This window comes from Macaca nemestrina, chromosome 8 (genome assembly GCF_043159975.1).
Source record: "Macaca nemestrina isolate mMacNem1 chromosome 8, mMacNem.hap1, whole genome shotgun sequence".
Taxonomy (NCBI): domain Eukaryota; kingdom Metazoa; phylum Chordata; class Mammalia; order Primates; family Cercopithecidae; genus Macaca; species Macaca nemestrina.
In genome coordinates, this window is record NC_092132.1 from 138990741 (window position 1) to 139011758 (window position 21018).

The following is a 21018-nucleotide window of genomic DNA, read 5'->3' on the forward strand; positions in this document are numbered from 1 at the left end:
TGTCATCAGACACCTAGCCTCAGCCATTCCTATGGGAATCACATATAATTGAAGCTACTTTCCCAGTAAGTCCCCAAAGAGCTAGAAATTACCAAGTTTCTGCACTTGTTATTAATATTATCTTCAGACACCACATTACTGCTGACAGTGCTTTAAAACATCAATTCAGAGACAGTACTTCAGCAAAATATGATTTAATAGTCAGTTGGAAAAAAATAAGCATTAAAAATATTTTAGTGTTTCTCAACTGAAGCAAAACATATACTTCTGCATTGTTGTAGATTAAAATTCCTCATAAAACTCATTAACTGCTATAACTTTTACTCATTTCTGCATTTTAAAATGAGAACTCTTGTTGCTAACCCAAGGGCTAGATTTTGGGAAAGACAAGGCAGTTCTATAGCAGGATTCCTGCTGAATCAAAATTAACCTGAGGAAATGTTTCAATTAAAAACAACTGACTTCAACTCTTATAGACCAAACTTTAGAATAATTATGTCTAAAGCAAACAAAAGAATTTAATGATTATATATAACCATTTATTTATATTATTATATACCAGCAGCCTACATTCAGTACTCAACACAAAGATAACAATATCCCATAAAGTTTTTTTTAAAAAAATATGAATTAACTGCCAACATTTTAAAGAGAGAAATTTCATATAAAAATTATTCTTTAGGTCTTTTCTTGAAAGAGATCTAGCTACATGTGGCCTACATACATGTGACCTACATTTCTTCTACAAAGCTGATGCTGAGCTGCACCTCTCCCACTGAGGTCAAGCACATCCCCTCTCCAATCTGCTGTAGTCCCCACCCACACCATACTGCTTCCTCAACAATGATACCAAGGATCAGATACATGGTGTTTTGGCAGTTTGGTTTCTTACAGTAGTTAAGAAATAAAAGTACTTTTAAAAAGCAAAAAATGAGTGTTTCTGTTAAGGATTTTTAAAAAGACATACCAATAAAGGCATTGTTTTAATAAAAGCAGGAGAAAGCATATTTGTAAAAGTAAATAAGATGTTTAATATGCTAAGTATGTACTTAGTATATTAGGTATCACAACAAAACAAAGATAACATAGTATCAACAAAAATAGCACAACAAAGATACAACGAAACTAAACTAACCCAACTCACTGTCTTCATTTAGTCCACAGGTCTAGTCATGGGCTTCAAGACCGTGCTCTAGCAGTCTTGTTGGACCTAGAAGACTGTTTGCCAATATGACAGAGAGGATTCAAGTATATACTGAATAGCACTTCTATCTGATGAGCTCTAAGGCCAATTATCCTGAGATGCTATAGAGATCTATCATTTACATGAAATAATATTTGGTTCTTATAGTATTGTAATTATTCTTTATAAGGTTATTTGAAATTACATATTTATATGTTTTATTATGATACTATTATTATTATTAGCTTCCTAATCTGTAAGCTGCTCATAGAGGAGAACTATGTATGTTATTCTTGCCAAATTTATTGCTCCTATAGAATAGGCACTATAGGAGCAAAACTATTTGCTGAAGGGATGAATATAAAGAAACAACCTAAAAAGGCAAAATAAATTTGGAGGAAATAAGTGAAGAATACTAACAGAAGAAGTGCTGAAGGCAAAAAGAGAGAATTTATTTTATTTAACTAGAAACTGGCAAGAACAAATGATCTGGATGCAAATAAGTATAAATGTTCACTAATGGTGATTTACAATTAGTAAGAGAGATTCTTCACAGAACTGCATGCTTTTCCATGACCTGGTAAGCATTATGCCAAAGAGTATCACATGTGAGAAAAATTAAATAGGCCAAATTAAATAGACCCGAAAAGATTAACCCCGGGATGGCAGTTAAGTTTTGCACTTTAAATGGATTGATCGCACAGTAAAAACATGTTAAAAAATAAATAATAAACTGCAAGGTAATAGCATGATTAAGGACTAGGGCTCTGGAAGCCAGACAGTTGAGTTCAAATTCTAGTTACACATTACACTAACTTGGTGACCTTGGACAAGCAACAGTCTCTTCACTCCTTATTTCCTCACCTATGAAATGGAGCCAGTAACAACACTTCTCTCACTGTGAAGCTACATGAAATAATACGTAAGAGGCCCTTAGAACGGTGCCTGGACATAAGCTCTCGATGTCAACAATGATGATGTTACAAGCATGACAACATTGATGATAATGAGAATTCCGGTCTCAAGTCCAACACCTTGCTCTAGCGAGAAGACTGGGTCAATACGCTGATTAGTTTGCTTGGGCTGCTATAACAGAAAATTCCAGAGTAGGCGGCTTAACAGAAATTTATTTTTCACAGTTCTGAAGACTCAAAGTCCAAGAGGAAAGTGCCAGCAGAGTTGGTTTTGGGTGAGGCTCCTCCTCCTGGCCTGTGGCCATCTTCTCACTGTGTTCTAACATGGCCCTTTTCTCTGTGCACATGCACTCCTGCTCCTGATTCCTCATCTCATATGGACACCAGTCCCTTTGGACTAGGGTTCCACCTTTATGATTTCATTTAACCTTAATTACTTCCTTCAAGGCCCTATCTTCAAATACAGTCACGCCAGAAGCTATGGCTTCAACTTATGAATTTGGGGGTATACAATTCAATCCATAACAGAGAGAAAATACTTGTAAATAAATATCTAACCCTCTATATGTAAAATTCTGCCCCATTGGAAAAAATAACAGTTAAGTAAAATTTGCAATGAATTTTATATAAAATGTCACAAATCTGTGCAAAATACTATCTATAATATACTACCACCTATAATTAAATGCCAAAATAAGACTACTGCATGTAAACTGCCACTGCATGCTGAAAAAACACATTTCCTGTATGATGCAAAAGTTAAAATGAATTTATCATAATGGCAAAGACCTGTACAATTATAAAAATCAGTTTAGCCATAATTATGTTAATCACATCACAAAATTTATTATAAATACTTATTGTATTTATTAACGTATTGAATGAATTGTATTTTGTGTGTGTGTGTGTGTGTGTGTGTGTGTGTGTGTGTGTGTGTGTGTGTGTGAAAAAGTCTTGCTCTATCCCCCACAGGAATGCAGTGGCACAATCTCGGCTCACTGCAACCTCCGCCTCCTGAGTTCAGGCGATGAATGAATTTTATTTTTATGTGCCAAACAAAAATGTATCGACCACAAACAACTATGTTAAATATATGAATAAGATATAACTCTTTTACCTGCTGAAAAACGTCTGTCCCCTCATCATAGTCCACCATACTGAAGAAGAGCTTGTTACAAAAAGCAGATGAATAGCGCCAGGAGTTTGCCAGTATTTGATATTCTTCATTAGCTTGCCTGGTAAGAACAATGGGTCATAGTAGAAACACATCAGTACTGAAGCATCTACAAAGCAGTTATTAAAACAGACAAGCCGAGGACAAGCACTGGCCAGTTTTTGTATAGACTGCAATCAAAGCATAGTTTTTAAAATGTATTTTTTTAAAAAAGTATTCTGACGTGAAAATTACATAAAATTCAAATTCTGATGTTCATACATACAGTTTTATTGCAACATAGCCACATTTATTCATTTACATATTGCTTATGTACTATAAGGGCAAAGTTGTAACAACACCACAGCAACTACATGTACCACAAAGCCTAGCCCTTGAAATAAAAATTTTGCCAACTCTTACTCTAGGGAATAAAAACATTTTGCAGCATTCCCTATACACATATATCTACCAATAATGTTTAGTAAAATGCAAAGACCAATTTTTAAGAATATTTGCAACTTAGTTTAACAGAAAAACAAAATTCATAAGTAGTTTTAAAATTGAAAATAGTTATACTCCACCTTATTCATTCCATTTATCTAAAAATGCATTTACATTCAAACCAACAGGAAGCAGATTTCTCTTTGTAGCTAAACCAGCTGCCACAAACATTCCTTCTCTAAGATGATATTTGCTTCTATTTTGAACACATTTTTATTAGATATTTTCCTAATTTTCCAGATGAAAACATTTTTAAAAAATAAAATTGCTTCTTCAGTATGGTTGACTATTCTCTGGAGTTTACCTCCTTCCCCTCCCCAAAATGAAAGTAAATAAAAAGGTACAATGTAACAATAACAAAAGGACTTGGAGCAGAGTCAGCAGCAGAAAGATTTCCACAAACAGCTGAAAAACAGAAAGCTGGTGAAAAGTTTTGAGAGGAAGTTAGACTCTCAAAGGAGATTACAGTGCAATAAGAAGCTAGAAAAACATTAGATTCAGAAGCAGCAGAGTCTGGAGATTTAAAAAAAAAAAAAAGAAGCTAAAAACAGATGTCTTAATTAAACTTCTTCATACTCAGTAGTAGACCAAACTTCTGCACCCTCCCCAACCAGTCCCAATGTTAGCCTTCACCCACTGCCCCCCAAAAAATCATGTATTTGAGGAAAACCTTATGCGATTTCTTAAAAACTTCTCAAAACAAACGGACTCTAAAAGAACAATCAGAAAACATTATAAAGAAAGCGGAACTGTAACTAACATACTTAGAAAAATTCTGTCAAAAAATGTATTTGTCAGGAACTGTGCAGGGTCTGAGATTTTACCACATATATAATGCAAGCTAACAAGTAGCCTGTTACTATTTCATGGATGCTTGCAGAAGACATGAGCCTCCTGGGTCAGAGACAAGGGACTTTATTAGTTCATTTTCATTTGCATCAGTTCCCTATCCCCCAAGTCTCAAAGGGTAACACAAAGAGTTCTTCATGGACTCCTGTACATACAGGTGACTGTTACAGGAGAGAAACACTAGGTTTAAGGAAATTACTGTTTTTATGGTAAGTGATAACAAGATGATGCTTTGTTCAGTGGGAGTCATCTTATTCTTTAAGGCTTGTCACTGCACACACAACCCCTAGAATCTGCCCAGGTCTAGTCAGGCCTTTGTATTGTCGACATACCCAGTGAAAACATGCAGACTGCTTTATTCAGTGGTATTCACAGAAGAAAAAAAAAAAAAAATATATATATATATATATATATATATATATCATATAAAAAAGGAACAAAGATAGTAAAAGAGAGAGCACTTATGCAGATTTCAAATATGACTGCTCAAATAAAACACCAATATTAGACGACAGAGTCGAATAAAATTCACAGAACGAAAACAAAAATGACATATGAGGGAAGGAGAAAGACCTAGAGACATAATCCAATAAGTCCTTTTTCAAACAGGTGTCACAGAAATAGAAGAGAGATGAAACAGAGAAAATGGTATTTCTGTAAACAATACAATTAAAGGAGATTAAATCTTCAAATTAAAATCATTTCCCAGTTCTGAACAAGAGAAATGAGAAAACAACAACCTGGAGAGATAACAGGGTATACCAAAACGCATGGATAAAAAAGAAGATCCTAAAAGTTTTCAGAGAAAAAAATTTCCTCAACAAGGGCAAGCAATGAGATTGGGAATGGATTGATCATTAGCAACACTAGATACCGGCAAATAGAAGAATTTCTTCAGAATATTATTTTCTATTTAGAATTGCACGTTGAGACAAATAAATAAGTGAAATAAACATGTTCATGGAAATGTAAGCAATCTGAAATTTACCCCCACATTCTTAGAAAATTTACTTAAAATATAATTGATAGAAAAGGTAGTATGAATGAAAAACTAAGAAAACTTAATACTATGATAGAGCACTATAAGAGAGGAAAAAGGGCAACTAGAAATGCAGTGAGGTAGCACGGGGAGAAGATATAAAGAAGCTGTAGTCTGTGAAGCTATGATGCAACCAATACAAACTAGAACAGGAATTTTAGACTTCAAGATGAAAAGAATAGATTCTAAGGATAATCATTAGAATCAGAAAGAACTAGAACATATTAAATCTATAGTAAGAAAACCGTATTTATTCCCACAACAGGAAAAATTAAAAAAAAAAAACAAAAACATGAGATAAGGTCCAAATATGCAGCTTACTAAAATGTATCATAATTTTGATCAACTGATTAGAAAGATTATTTAAATATAATATTTTGTGCAGGTCAGGGGTTATAAACAATGGTGCTATAGAAAGGAATCATAATAACCTACTACTTTGCCATTGATGCTGTTTATGCAGAAATAATAATGTAAGTGCTGTTTACTCCCTTTTAACTTTCTAAATCAACCTATACACAGAACACAGATGTAATAATTATGGTTACCGTATGGAATGTACATAATATAAACTATGACAGTATAGAAGGATAGCCAACAGAATTTGGTAGGTAAAAGAGAAGAAGAAGAGGTGATGGGGAAGAATATGCGTGCTAATCTTCATATCACAAATGAGGGAATCAAAAAACATTATCTATAGATAATGAACAACAAAACAAAGATGTTATTTAGTGTTACAATGATAAACAAAAGAAGAAAAAAAAAGCAATGAAAGGTGAGATTAGTTAAATCTTCATCTATCATAATAAGAATGTAAAGATAACTTTACTGTACAAAATGTTGTTATAAGAATAACATTTAGAGCTATTTTTAAAAAACAACAGAAGAAAAAAATCACAAAGCAGTAACAGTGATCATCTCTGGCCTAGCCTACCTGTGTGCAAATCAGATGAGTGCAAGGTCCTCTTTTGCAGTTCTGTTTTATAAACAAGAAGCACATATCACTGTTTTCATTAAAATATTATGTTTTAAGAGGGTTAAATTTGAACAGTACTACAATCTGAAAACTTTCAACATAATACAAGTATTAAATACTAAAATGTAATTAAGAAAAAATTTAAAAATAAAATGTGATAAAGTAATGGGGAGTCAAAGAGTATGAATTCAATTTGCCTTCGAACTCTGTACTCCATATTACTCTACTTTTTCAGATTTCATTTCCCAATAACCAATTTGTAGATTCCAGCCTCTGCTCTAAAATCCAAAAATGTTCCCCACTACCTACATGATGAAGACAACAGGAAGAATAAAAGTCAAAATCCTCCATACCTTAGCCACAACTTACATAATCTATGTCTTTATAAAAAAAATACCACACTCAAAGAGTCTGTTTCATGAACATACTATGTCCATTCTTAACCACGTGCATGAAATACTTCACTTAGAATGTCCTCCCTTCTTTCAGAAGTTTGCTCAAAAACTGCCTCTCCTTTGGAAGTCACTTCAAATCTCTACACCTACAATACTTGTTGATGCAACTATCTGAAACAGAAATTCTCAGCGACTGTGTAGCACTACTGATTTTATGCATAGCTGTTCTTATTACATATTGTCCAATGGCTAGGATCTAGTACAGAAGCTGCATTTAATAAAAGTATAATGATACTGATGATGAACAATACAGTTTCATAACCAGTCACTATATCATAAATACCCTAAAGCTAAGTTTACCACATTAGAATTTCTGAATTCTAGAGAGTCTACTACAACTCATTTAGTCAGATTTATGTCACTGGATAATGTCTCTTTTAAGGCAGATTTCTTTTACTCTAGTTATGGTGTTGAGGGGAAGAAAAAATGAAATTTTAAATCTGTACTATCACAAACATATGTTGTTTGTCAAAGGAATAGTGTTCATGATTCAAAGGTTACAGTGACTACATCATCATGTGATATCTTGTTAGTAATGACAATTTCACAACAAATGTAGAATCCAGATCTTAGTCATCAGTGAAACTGATACTCAACATTTTCATATGTGCTGCAATAATAAAGAAGTATACCTCACAGTCTCCACCTTTAAGAGGTTAGAGGAAAGAATAGATATGCACTCTAGTACATCAATAAGGTATATATATTTCAAAGACGAATGCATATTGTAGGTGCTATACAGCATACAGAGGAGGATGAGATCATAGTGAGCTGGAACAGTTCAACAAAGTATGAATGTAAAAAAAAAAAAACTGGAAAATAATGGTGGTATGTCTGGAAGGACTACACTTAGAACAAGCAAGAAAGGCAGGGAGAGAAAAGCAAGGTAACAGACACAGTATAAACAAACACTACCCTGTCTGGAATGCGTCTTCTGTGTTCAAGTAATAGAATGTAAGTTTCAGGTTAGACAATAAAGACTGGAAGTGGTAGAAAGATAAATAGGACACTGCTTTTATTCTGTAAATAGCAAACAAGTGTTTCTGAAAGAAGACTATGCAAAATATATTTCAGAATGCTGTATCTCACAACATTACGTATGATACATTGGAGGAGAAGAAAATGAAGGTTTGGAAACCACTTTCAATGTTACTATAATGGCCTGGCTGGGAAAACATATAAGGCTATTAAAATATTATGTAAATGAAGATGTAAACTATTTCACATAAATTCTCCATTGCAACCTAGCAGGCCATAGCATCCAGCAACATTTTCTAGACAATATACTTAGGAATAGCTCTGGCTAGAATAAAGAATTCCACAGGAGCCAAAACAAATTACATTTTCTTGACTCAAGTACAATGCTTACAGAAAATTTAACACTGACAAGGCAAATGGGGGCTTTTTTCTGCTGTGTGTAATTCAGTAGAAATAGGATCACTAAACAGATGTGTATGTCATTTAAAATAAATAAATGAGCCCAAGGAACATGTATTTTAATATTAACGATATCTCTTCAGAATACAAAAGATTCATTAGGAAAAAAAAAATGTGCCCCAATAACAAAGACCCGGTGCTTACCCCATTCCCTTATGTGCCCTCCATATCCCAACTTCTTAACGTTTAATAGGGGACAGAGAAAACTTAACTAATGACAGATAAAGACATTCAGAGGATCCTTGCATATGTTTCTGTCAGCCTGGACTGATGAGCGAAATGAGACATTACGTGCGCTAACAATAAGCACACTTCTGACCTCACTACCATCTGAAATTGGAAGTTAAAAACCACAAATACTCCAAGCACTTAACTAAAATAACCACATTTCCAACACTATTATCTAAAAAATATTTTGTTGTGGTAGTTATAGTAATAGTAAAGGCCTAACTTCACGAATGTAGGGAATGCCGTAAATTCTAATATATACTTATGCAACCTGAAGAGGGCAGTCACGCTGCGTCAAAAGGATACAGGAAGGCTTAAGCAATAGCTGCAGGGTACTGTTCTGTTAAATGTGTGATATTAAATCTTCTCCGTATTTTATTATGAGAAAAAAAATCACAATCTAAATGCTACAATTTTTTATGTTATAATGCTTTTTAAAAGGTTATGTAAAACTAAAAAGAATTATCTACAGTTATACATATTTAATATATTTCCCATGATGAATATAATTTTTAAAGAGCTGTTTTAAGAAGCCTAGCTTCTCTTTTTAATGTTAATCAAACTTCTTATAGCAGATTCATATGAAAATACCATTGTATGTCTGTATAGTTATATATGTAAAATGAATTGCACTTATGCCATAATAAAACCCCAAATAAAAAAAATTCTACAGACAGTGATATACATAGATCTGGAGTGAGCGAACTCACCTATTACTTAAGGTTCTGGTACCCTGAGAAGAAAAATAAAGTGATAACACCCTGCACAAAGATTTCTAACACGGCTGCTCCTCTGGTTGTGCTATACATACCAAGGCCCAGCTGAATATACTGAAATATAATAAATAGACCCAAGGCCTCTGAAGAGCTGAGAAATCAACAGTTCACTACCATATTGTAACTGACTGAATAATTCACTAGATATAAGATAAAGAGGTTGTGTTTCTTAAAGCTGTTTCCTGTGCATCCATTTTCTTCATCAGACCTAAGTAGATCTTTCCCTGGAAAATAGTAACTTATGTGATCCAAATACATATTTTAAAGCAAAAGTGTATATGAACATAAAATATGTTGCAGTGTATGCAATATGCATAGTTAGCACTTGGCTCTTGAAAGTCAAGGGAATTTTAGTTCTCCTTACAAAAAAAAAAGAAACTAACAGTAGCATATAAATGCTTAAATGTGGTATGCCAAGAAGAATGTCATACAATAGTAAGGAAATCAATTAACACATTGTTCCTTTAACAAGTTTTCTTACTCTATTAGTCTGTTTTCATGCTGCTACTAAAGACATACCCAAGACAGGGTAATTTATAAAGAAAGAGGTTTAAGTGACTCACAGTTCAGCATGGCTGGAGAGGCCTCAGTAAACATGATCATGGCAGAAGGCAAAGGGAAAGCAAGGCACCTTCTTCACATGGCGGCAGGAAGAAGGAGTGCCAAAGAAAGGGGAAAAGCCCCTTATAAAGCCATCAGGTCATGTGAGAACTCACTCACTATCACGAGAACAACATGGGGGTAACAGCCCCCAGGATTCAATTACCTTCCACTGTGTCCCTCCCACAACACATGGGGAATATGGGAACAATTCAAGGTGACATTTGTGTGGGAACACAGCCAAACCATACCATTTATCTAGTACATATGATCATAATATGTATTTAATATTTGTGCAACTAATGACAGAGAATTAACAAATGAATGAATAAATGGGCGAATTAATTCAATGTTTGGAAGAGGTAAGACATACAGGCCACTGCCTCAAGATACTTCAATCCATTATGGTAACACTTATAATCTTAAATAATAATATAAACCTTGTTTATGATAACATGCCCAGGAACTATCATGATACTGAAAAAATATCTGTTAAATAAATTCATATATATATATTGTAAAACCTGAGAAGTCAAAATGAGGAAAGCATTAACTCATACCTTAAATCCTGCAGGACTTCCCAGTAAGTCTATTCTTTAGTTTCATGTGGTAAAGAACAGAATATATGCTGACTTTAAAGACCTTTATTATAATGAATCAAAAAGGCAGACATAAGATTATAGAAACTGTGTCACAAGAGATGGAGATTATGTCTTTTCTGGTCAACTGAAAGTACTGCCATCACAAGAAACATTCATGGAGGTTTAGTGTGTGCCAGGAATCCTTTCGTGTATTTATACATACTTATCTTCATTTTTTTAACTTTTCTCTCATCAAACTTATTTTTAATAGATTATTTTTAGAGGAGTTTTAGATTCTCAGCAAAACTGAATAAAAGGCATAGAGATTTCACATACTTTTTTTAAATAATTGGACTACTATTACTTGGACGACTGATTAACCAGTTAACTGAGTATATGAATTATATATTATATATAGAGAGATCTATCTTCTGATACTACAAAATTCCATTACAAGCAACTTTTCTACCCAGTGATACCGTTCCAGACATCTCTAATTTTATTAATGAACTGCCAGCCCACCATAGGAATGTCTTACGCTAAACACTGAAGGGAATGCTCTTGGACTATTCTTTTCCCCTAGCTTCACTAAGGTATAACTGGTATATGAAAAAACCCACACGGTTAATGTATACAATGGGTACAATTTGGTGAGTGTAGACATAAGTATACACTCATGTTACCACCACCACAGTCAAGTTCATAAGCAGTTCCATCACTTCCAAAAATTTCCTTGTGTCTCTTTCTGTCTGGGTTTGATTTTTGTTAAGGCCTTTAGATACACATAAAAAAACCGTAACAATTTTCACATGACTTCCAAACAATGTAATACTACACTTATTATTATGATGTGGCCAAGTAGAAAGAACACAGATAACACATGAATTCTGAAAATCGGGACTTGTGGACTGGCTTTCCACTTTATAATGTATAAACTTGAGAAAGTCACAAATACTTTGTTTATTTCCCCCTTTTTAGCATGACAATACTAGTAATCTCTCTCAAGAGTTCTCATGAGGTTAAAAACATGAGGCATAACAAAGACTCTAGTAAATGGCAAATGGGTATGCAAACCTTGGGGTGTTCAGCATCTAGCTTAAAATTCATTGACTATTTGCATTCGCAGACCTTACTTCTAGTTTCTTCCCCTCTCAACTCTCTGCACCAGACCCAAATTTTGTTTAATTTCCTTTCATAAACTAGACTTACTCTTGATACAGGATTTCAGTGAAATTCCTTCCTTCTTCTCAATGCAGCTTTTCTTTTCTTTCCTTTTCTTTTTTTTTTTTTTTTTTTTTTTTTTTTTGAGAGAGAGTCTTGCTCTGTCACCAGGCTAGAGTGCAGTGGCACGATCTTGGCTCACTGCAACCTCCACCTCCTGGGTTCAAGCGATTCTCGTGCCTCAGCCTCCCGAGTAGCTGGGACTACAGGTGCATGCCACCACACCCAGCTAATTTTCTGTATTTTTAGTAGAGACAGGAGTTTCACCATGTTGGCCAGGATGGTCTCAATCTCTTGACCTTATGATCCACCCACCTCGGACTCCCAAAGTGCTGGGAATACAGGTGTGAGCCACTGCGCCCAGCCTCAACCCAACTTTTCTATAGCTACAGAGCACACATGGCACACTCTGTACACATAGCAAAGAGTTATGTCTAGTAAACGGGAGCAGATAAACATGCCTTGTGAATTCCTCGTCTTTCTGTATAACTTAACACTTCAATTATCACTCCCTTAACTAAACCTTTTTGAACACACAAATTAACAGGAAAAACCAGGATCCTCTCATAAATCTCTGTGATTTCCCTTCATGACATTTACGAACTAGACTCTGACATAATGAGAGCAGCAGCTAGGTCAGTTTGTTTGCCATCATCTCCCCTAGGATCCAGGAGAGTATTTATACATAGTGACTATTCAATAAAAATGGTTCAAAAATATATGCCAGCATCGATATAATATTACCATACTAGTATCCAGTTCCACAGTAAAAAGCCACAAGTTTATAAAATAAGGTTTCTTTTTTATTTCTAGTTCTACTCAAGATTCTTAAGGGATGGGGGAGGCTTATTCTACAGATCTGAAAAAGTAAATAAAAACTAAAATGAGTATTAAATATATAACTTCTTGCCAAGACCAGGAGAAAACATTTCAGAATTATTAAATGGTTCTGCGTTGGGGGTCCCCAATACCATCACCAGGTTTGGTAATTCACTAAGGGGACTCAGAGGAATCAGTACATGGTCACATTCATGGTTGAGATTTGTTACAGTGAAAGGACACAAAGCAAAATCAGCAGAGGGAAAAGGCACATGGTATAGTCTGAAGTGAACTAGGTAAATTTCCAACAGTGACTCCCTGTCAGGTCACACAGGATCAATTCTGTTGTGGCACGTGTAAAGTGTTGTCTACCAGGGAAGTTCATTACAGATTCAGTGCCCAAGAAGGTTGGTCATATGGATGCCCTCTGTAGAGCAGATGGCAAAATTCCAGACCCACACAAAAAAAGCAGGTGTTCAGCATTAACCACATTGTTTGTAAACAGTTCAGGGACAGTGAACCACCCTTCTCAGCTAAGGAGTGGTAGAAAATGTCCCAAAATCCATGTTCCCATGACAGGCAAGGGCCAAATTTGGGAGCTCCCCTTTCTAAGGATAACAATCTCAGGCCTGCTATGTTAACTCTCTTCTGCATGGGCTCATGATAATCACTATCTTCTGATAAATAAAAAGAATAGTATTTTGTTCATTGTATTACGGTGACAAAGACAACAACCTATCACAAGAAAGGGGCATATCTGAAGTGGTTTTACTTGTATTGACTGGATTGTACTAAGTCATCCTCATGAGTCCAAAAAAACCCAAAATGATTCTTATGCATCTAAGAGAAATTATTTGAGGACTAAGGTCTGAGACCATGAAAACTAGTAAATCTCATTTAATATGTTAATGACTAATATAAACTGAAATCATGGAAACCAAGGACAAATGCTTAAAAATAATACAAAGATTAATTGTAATTTATGACTTTATTATATATAATTGTTGCAGCTCTAGATATAAAAATGCAGAAAGTTTTATCTTTAATTTAAATGGTTAAGTGCAGCTATCAAGATTATACTTTTAAAAGTCATTTTTTTCATTTATTTCAGTTATAACCTATATAAATAAAGCATTTTTAGATAAATAAAGCACTGTTTTATATATTTACTCCTGTATCTGTATATCAAGAAACTTTTCAATGAGTTTTTCATCAATATCAAAAAATTCTCATTCATTTCATTCAATAAAATCCTACTAAGCACATAGAAAGTCCAAAGCCCTGAATATCACGTGATCTAGCATCAACACATCATCAATGAAGCCCTGAACATCACGTGATCTAGTATCTACACATGATCATCATCATCACTGTAATGCTAGTATTTGTCCTTAGCCGGGCACCGTGGCTCACACCTGTAATCCCAGCACTTTGGGAGGCAGAGATGGGTGGATCACTTGAGGTTGGGAGGTCAAGACCAGCCTGGCCAACATGGTGAAACCCTGTCTCTACTAAAAATACAAAAATTAGCCAGGTGTGGTAGCACATGTCTGTAATCCTAGCTACTCAGGAGTCTGAGGCAGGGGAATCACTTGAAACCAGGTGGCGGAGAGGTTGCAGCGAGCTGAGATCACGCCACTGCACTCCAGCATGGGCAACAGAGTGAGACTCTTGTTTCCAAAAAAAAAAAAAAGAAAAAAGAAAACAAATAGTTTGTCCTCAAAGAACTTTCTTATTTATGGTCAGATTCCAATTTCTCCTACTAAGATTAAAACTGTATGTGAAAATTACTGAGTTCCTGTAGGATAATGATAACAAAGAACTCCAAAAACCATGTAGTTCTCCAAAAAGCATAATCAAAACTACTAATGCCAATACAGTAACTGGGATAAAAAGAATCCTACAGAATATAAATTTAAACGGAAGTGAGGAAATGAACACCTGTAACTTCAGTAATCCATCCAAGAATAGGAAGGTGGAGACTATATGGGGAAAAACGGGTAAGAGGGATCCTAGCAGAGGCAAAATATGGGGGGTTGGGTGGGGTGGGAATCACCCCAAGAAAGAGAGAATCTCATCTGAATTGGAAAACACTGAGAACAGGTCTATATGGTGGGGAAGAACAGTGGCTACTGCGGAACATAAAGGGGCTTGGAAGTATACAGAAACAAACGTGGCAGTCTTAAGAATGCACCGCTTTGTGGGAGTAGGGGACAACTTAGAAGAAGCTGACATGCATTAGTAGCTTGGCAATACAGTGAAACAGAGAAGTCATGGAAATTAAGGGACCGATGGAAACATACATCATCTCAGAATCAGAATACGCCACTGCAAGGAGGAGGAGAGGAAGAAAAAGAGAAGGGAGAAGTGAGCAGGGGAGAAAAATAAGCCTGCTGAACTCAACCTATTTCACGTTATGAGGAGAAGGCATATTTGAATTAAGAAATCAGTAGGCCACCCAAAAGTCTAGCCATCACCACCCACATGTAAACTATGGTTTCTAGTCTGGTATAAGAAAGAAAAAAAATTTTTTAAGCAGCAGCAAATGATCAATAGCATCTACACAAGGCTACTACAAAAAGAAATCAGAAAGAATCAAAATTCTTCAACTCATAAAAAATTTCCCTGAAAACAAAATTATGAAGAGAAAACTGAAACAAAATACTCCAAACTAAAGTAAATATCATTAAACAAGCAGTTGAAGACAGAAAATCTCAAATCAGAAATTAAACAACTAGAAATAGAAGGAAATAAAAAAACAGAAAGATGTTACATCACAGTTAGTAAGACTCAGGAAACCAGTATGTTTCAAAAAAGCAAAACAGAATCCATGTAGAAATGATGTCTGCATTACAAAGTCTTCAAAGAAAAATAGAGTTGACTGAAAATAAATAAAGGACATTAAGAATAGGATTAAAAGCAGGTAAGAGAACAAAAACAAAATAAAAGTTTAAGAGGGAATGGGGTAGATTTTAAAAGATTAAACATGGAGAATTAGAGTCCCTGAGGTAGAAAAAACAATGAAAGAGAACTGGTATTTTAAACTACGATACAATAACATTTCTAAAAATAAAGTCCCTATATACATATTGAAGAGTTATTCGCGTTCCTGAAAAAGGCAACCCAGAATAGTCAAATGTAAGACGTAGTGTATAGCAAAATTACCAGCCTTTAGTGAAAAAATTTAAAATATACTTTGGCCGGCAAGGCAAAAAAACAAATCACATTCAAAGTAAGAAAACTGGATTGGCATCAATCTCTCAACAGCACCAAATAAAATTTCTTGGGACTATGTGAACAGACTACAAACACTCAATTTCTCAAGCAGTGAAAGAAAAACTGTTATCTCTTCAGATTTGACCCCAAAAAGAAGGCCCAACACCTTACTGAACTCTTTAGGTACTGAAATAAGTTAATCTCCTACTGGAGCATTCTTCTTCATCATTTATATAGACCAGCCCACAAATCAGTGTCCTCTGAAAACGAAACAATCCAACAGGCTACACTGCAAATGTCCAATAAACCACACCCTGTATCTTTGGGGACAGACAAACCTAATGACTGCTTCAAACTACAGTCTCCATGACTGATAACTGTGCTGACTAATGCCTATGGCAACATGAGTTGTCTTCCACGTACCGACCCCAATTTGATTTCTGGACAGCACCAGCCTGACATGACCACCAAGTACAAATAAATGCCTAATATCTCTATTTTGGGGTTGGTCTACTGGGATCTGATGACTAAAGTATGAAGCGTCCACCAGTCTTTGCTTGTGGAAATGGTATATTTCAGAGTGCAGCTGACCTGACCATCTTTTTTTTTTTTTTTTTTTTTTTTTTTTGAGACAGAGTTTTGCTCTGTCGCCCAGGCTGGAGTGCAGTGGCACGATCTCGGCTCACTGTAAGCTTCGCCTCCCGGGTTCACGCTATTCTCCCACCTCAGCCTCCCGAGTTGCTGGGACTACAGGCGCCCGCCACCATGCCCGGCTAATTTTTGTATTTTTAGTAGAGACGGGGTTTCACTGTGTTAGCCAGATGGTCTTGATCTCCTGACCTCGTGATCTGCCTGTGTCGGCCTCCCAAAGTGCAACCATCAGTTTTACATTAAAAAACAGCAGCCATCTCTTGTGGGAAACTTTATCCCTAACTCTGCCACCCAACTCAAAAGTCAATGGCCCAGTGGAGCCCTCAGTTCACAGAAGTTCCCTAAATGCCTGGGCCTGGGTTACTGATGATTCTGCTAAGTTGAAATCTGATGCTGTTTGATGGGCTGCTGTGGCTATTTCCCTCAGAAACAGCTGCGTAACACCAACAGCAGGTGTGGTTGTTCTGCTCAGTGGCAGAACTCAAGGCAGTCAAGTCCTCACAGTCCTGACAAAGACCCACTTTGACAAATCTTCCTACATTTGCACTGACGACTGCCACTGGCCTAACGATATGGTCTGCCGCTTGGAAGACTACAGACTAAGAGATAAAGATACCTCTCTTTGAAACATCAATCTTCCGGACAACAAATCACACAGGCCGAGCTGTCACCAAGAGGTCACTTAACGAAGATGCCCACAGTGAGGACCCGTAATCTGATAAGCCATAGGGAATCAAGCTGCTGATTAAACGTACACTTACCAGATCACCACCAGCGCTACCTGGCTCCATTAGTGGAACTTTATGCAGAAGCTGCAATGAATACCAGACTTGAGACTCTTATCAAACAACGGCCTGTTTACCTTGCAGGGCAGGAGCCATGCTAGTGAAGGCATCATACCCAACTGTTTTTAGCAAACTGACTTTAATGAGCCTTTGTCCTTTCCTTGGGGCCACCACTGGCACCTTGCTACTATTAAGACTCTCACTGTGAGAGTACAGTGTGTTGGAGTACATTGTGCTAGTTAACTCTAGTCATTCCATTATGAATTTTTAAATTAAAATATGTCACACTTCTGGCTTTCTAGACTATTTTACAGTCTAATAATACCGTGCCTTTTGCCACAAAAGCCACCAAAACATAAGCCAACAGGTAAAGTATTCAGCAGTCATTCCACATGCCCTAACATCTGCTAGCATCCAGCATTGCGACATGCATTTGAGCCAGCTCAAAAATTACCATGAAAACATGTGTGACTCGACTTCCTCTCCTCTTTTTGTCCACACACCTTAACAAGGCAGTTTGGTGACTCAACACATCTATCCCAAGAAAGAGGTCATCTCTTCTTGGCTGCTTCCTAAGAAATAATCAATACAAGAGACATGGGCATTATTCAGACCTATTTTGGAAATTCAAGATTCTGTCCTGACCATTCCCGGGATAATGCTTCCTTTCCCCACTTGACAGCTACCTTGAGGAAACTCAATCAGTATATCCCCTGGGTGGCAGCCTAGCTTTGAAAAAAAAAAAAGACTTAGGAAATTCAAATTTAATCTGGGTTCAGTCACTGGGTTCTCTTCTTTTACTGACATGGTCTTAGTTAATAAGGATAATGACCACTTGGCTGAGTGTATTACACACTAAGCCCTCCTGCAGTGGCCTACGGAGGCCAAAGTGAAGGATGTAATCAGTCTCTATAAATTTCACTGAAAGGCCCTTGTATCTTTCATACTAAAACTCTCCAGATGAACATCTAATAATGTGGGTGTGAGCAGGGGATAACTGGAGAAAAGATGAAGTTACAGATACTCAGATGGAGACCCTGATTTTATGACGGCAAGCAAAAATTCTAGTATGTGAAGATGAAAATTCAGATCCTAGGAGGTAAAGGAGAGGGAGGGATAGTAAAATCTTCTGTCTTTGAGATCCACCTTTGAAGACTTCCTCACATGAAAAAACATAGTGGTGCAGCTCTCTGAAACCATCAACTGCTGGATTGCCATCTTCCACCAGTGGGGTCTGAACTAACTTTGTCATTCTTCTTAATCTTAAGAAGGAATTTATGGAAGTGTTAATGGAAGACCCCGGCTTCCACGCAAAATATCAATTACCCTTTCTCTCATGTTCCTCTCAGCCGCACTCCCATGGCGACAGCTCAGTCTTTCTTAGGAGGGAATAACGGATGGCCTGTTAGTGCCATAGCAATAAGACAGGTTGGACTAACTACTCCCTGCCAGTCTGTCTAGGATTGTGGACACAATGTCTTCATCAAACTGAGCTGGAGGAACCAAAGTCTACCAGCCAGCCAAGAGGCTACACTGAAGGCACTGCCAACCTGCGTTTCTTATGATGAAGCTCCCGTTTGTGAGACCTCAATGATTATAAGCAAAACTTCACAAGGGCACTACGTACATTCCCAGGGCTGGACTTCTCATGCAAAAGTTTAATACTATCTTGTCTTTGCTCCAATACCACACTAGGTATGATGAACTATACCTAGGAACGGGTTATAAGAGACCTTCAAGTGTTTATGGAAGCATATAGCCCTCAGATCACTGTAGAGATCTCTCTAAAATGAGGCTGGCCTTCAGATACCTGGGGGAGCTGTCCCAGAGGGATAACTGACTTGTGTTTATGCATCCCCTGTGGGATGTTTTGTCTATGGTGAAAATCATCCAATAGGTAAAAGGTGGTGTATTAGTTTCTCAGGGTGGCCGTAACAAAGTGTCACAAACTGAATGGCTAAAACAAAACAAAACCCATAGTTCTGGAGGCTAGAAGACCAAAATCAAGGTATCAGTAGGGCCATGCTACCTCTTAAAACTGAAGGGGAGAATCTTTCCTTGCCTCTTCCTAGCTTCTGGTGATGGCTGTCAATACTTCACATTCCCTGGCTTCCAGCTAAATTACTCCATTTTCCCACCTCTGCCATCACAAAGCATTCTCCCTGTGTGTCTATAACAATGTAATAAAATAGAATTTAGTAAAAAAAAAAAAAAAAAAAAAAGCGCGCTCTTTCACTGATATAGCATCAGTCATATTGGATTAAAGGCCTGCCCTGCCTGAGTATCACCTCATCTTAACTAATTACATCTACAACTACCCTATTTTCAAATGAGGCTGCATTCTGGGATACTTGGGGGTTAAGACTTCAGCATATCTTTTTAGAAAGAAACAATTCCATCTATAACAGGTGGTAAGAAATTTATCACTAAGTTTCACTGAAGTCATCAATAATACCACTTCAGCCTCAACTCACTGAAGCATTCACATCAGCTTCAACTCACTGAGTTGTTATGGATGAGAGAACTACCCTAGACGACTTCTTTATGGACCAGGACAGATTCTGCTACACCTGTATTAATGTCTCAGGCCAAGGAGATAAAAGTATGGAATGAGGGAAAGAGAGAAGAAAACATGTAATGTCCTGCTACAGTCATACGTATCTAATTGAAGTCGTAATTTTAAAATACATATCTACATCTACATACACAAGCACATCCCCACAGAACCATATCTCTTAGCTTTGTCCACTAAAAAGGCCTCAAAGCAATGACACTACCTCAGCAGTAAAGTGTACATGTAGCTAAGCTTTTGCTTTCTAAATATCATTTTCTACTAAGAGGAACCAGGGCTCCTTGAAAACACTGCTGATTACATTTCCATGGCAGAGAACATACAAAGTAAGCTTAGTAAATATCTTGTGCTAGAAAGCAGACTAAAGGAGATATGCCATGATATAGGAGTTGGTTCCCACTGGTCAAATTTAGGACAATTTGAACCTGAAGAATAATCCTAGTAATGGATTAGGGAATGAAAGGAATCTTTCGGTTGGAATACTCAAAACAAAAGGTAAGTGAGGTTGGCAAAGCTTACCTTTACAGAAGAATGACAACTAATTAATGTAGAAGAAATGACAGAATTTGAAAATCTCCATTTCACGATCACTAATGTAATATCAAGTTCAGGCAAAGATTATCAATGAATGCTACAAGTGCTGGGTAAAACATTACTTCTGAGAAACAGGATATTCACATGATCACCCTGAATCCTTCCTCCCAAGCCACTTATCTCCCCAAATACTTAATACAAGTGAAAACAATATCCTTGTACAGTGGAGAGATCTGACAACCATCACCCTAATCAAGTGATCAATCTCAGCACTGGTATATGAACAAGCTAATATTATGGGCCTCCTGATAATATACCATAAGAGGTATTCCAACTAACCAATATCGTACTCTTCCCTTGAATATAATCATGAAGAAACAATCAGACAAATCCAGAGCAAGGGACACCATAAAAGGCAAGTAACTTGGACTCCTCAGGGAAAAAAAGAAAAGTCAATATCATTAAAACACAGACTTTTTTTTTAAGTGTGGAATGTTATAGATTAAAAGAAAGAGGTGCAACAAT

The 21018-nt window shown here is 36.5% G+C and overlaps 1 protein-coding gene across 4 annotated transcripts in view; it reads right to left on the reverse strand.

Annotated features, from left to right (window-relative positions):
• LOC105491113 (tumor suppressor candidate 3) overlaps positions 1-21018 on the reverse strand; it is a 209442-nt gene that overhangs the window by 109217 nt on the left and 79207 nt on the right. For all 4 annotated transcript variants that reach the window (XM_071068610.1, XM_011757271.3, XM_071068609.1 and 1 more), the window contains exon 3: positions 3215-3332. In XM_071068610.1, coding sequence (XP_070924711.1) covers positions 3215-3332 — 118 coding nt within the window. The remainder of the gene's footprint in view (positions 1-3214; positions 3333-21018) is intronic.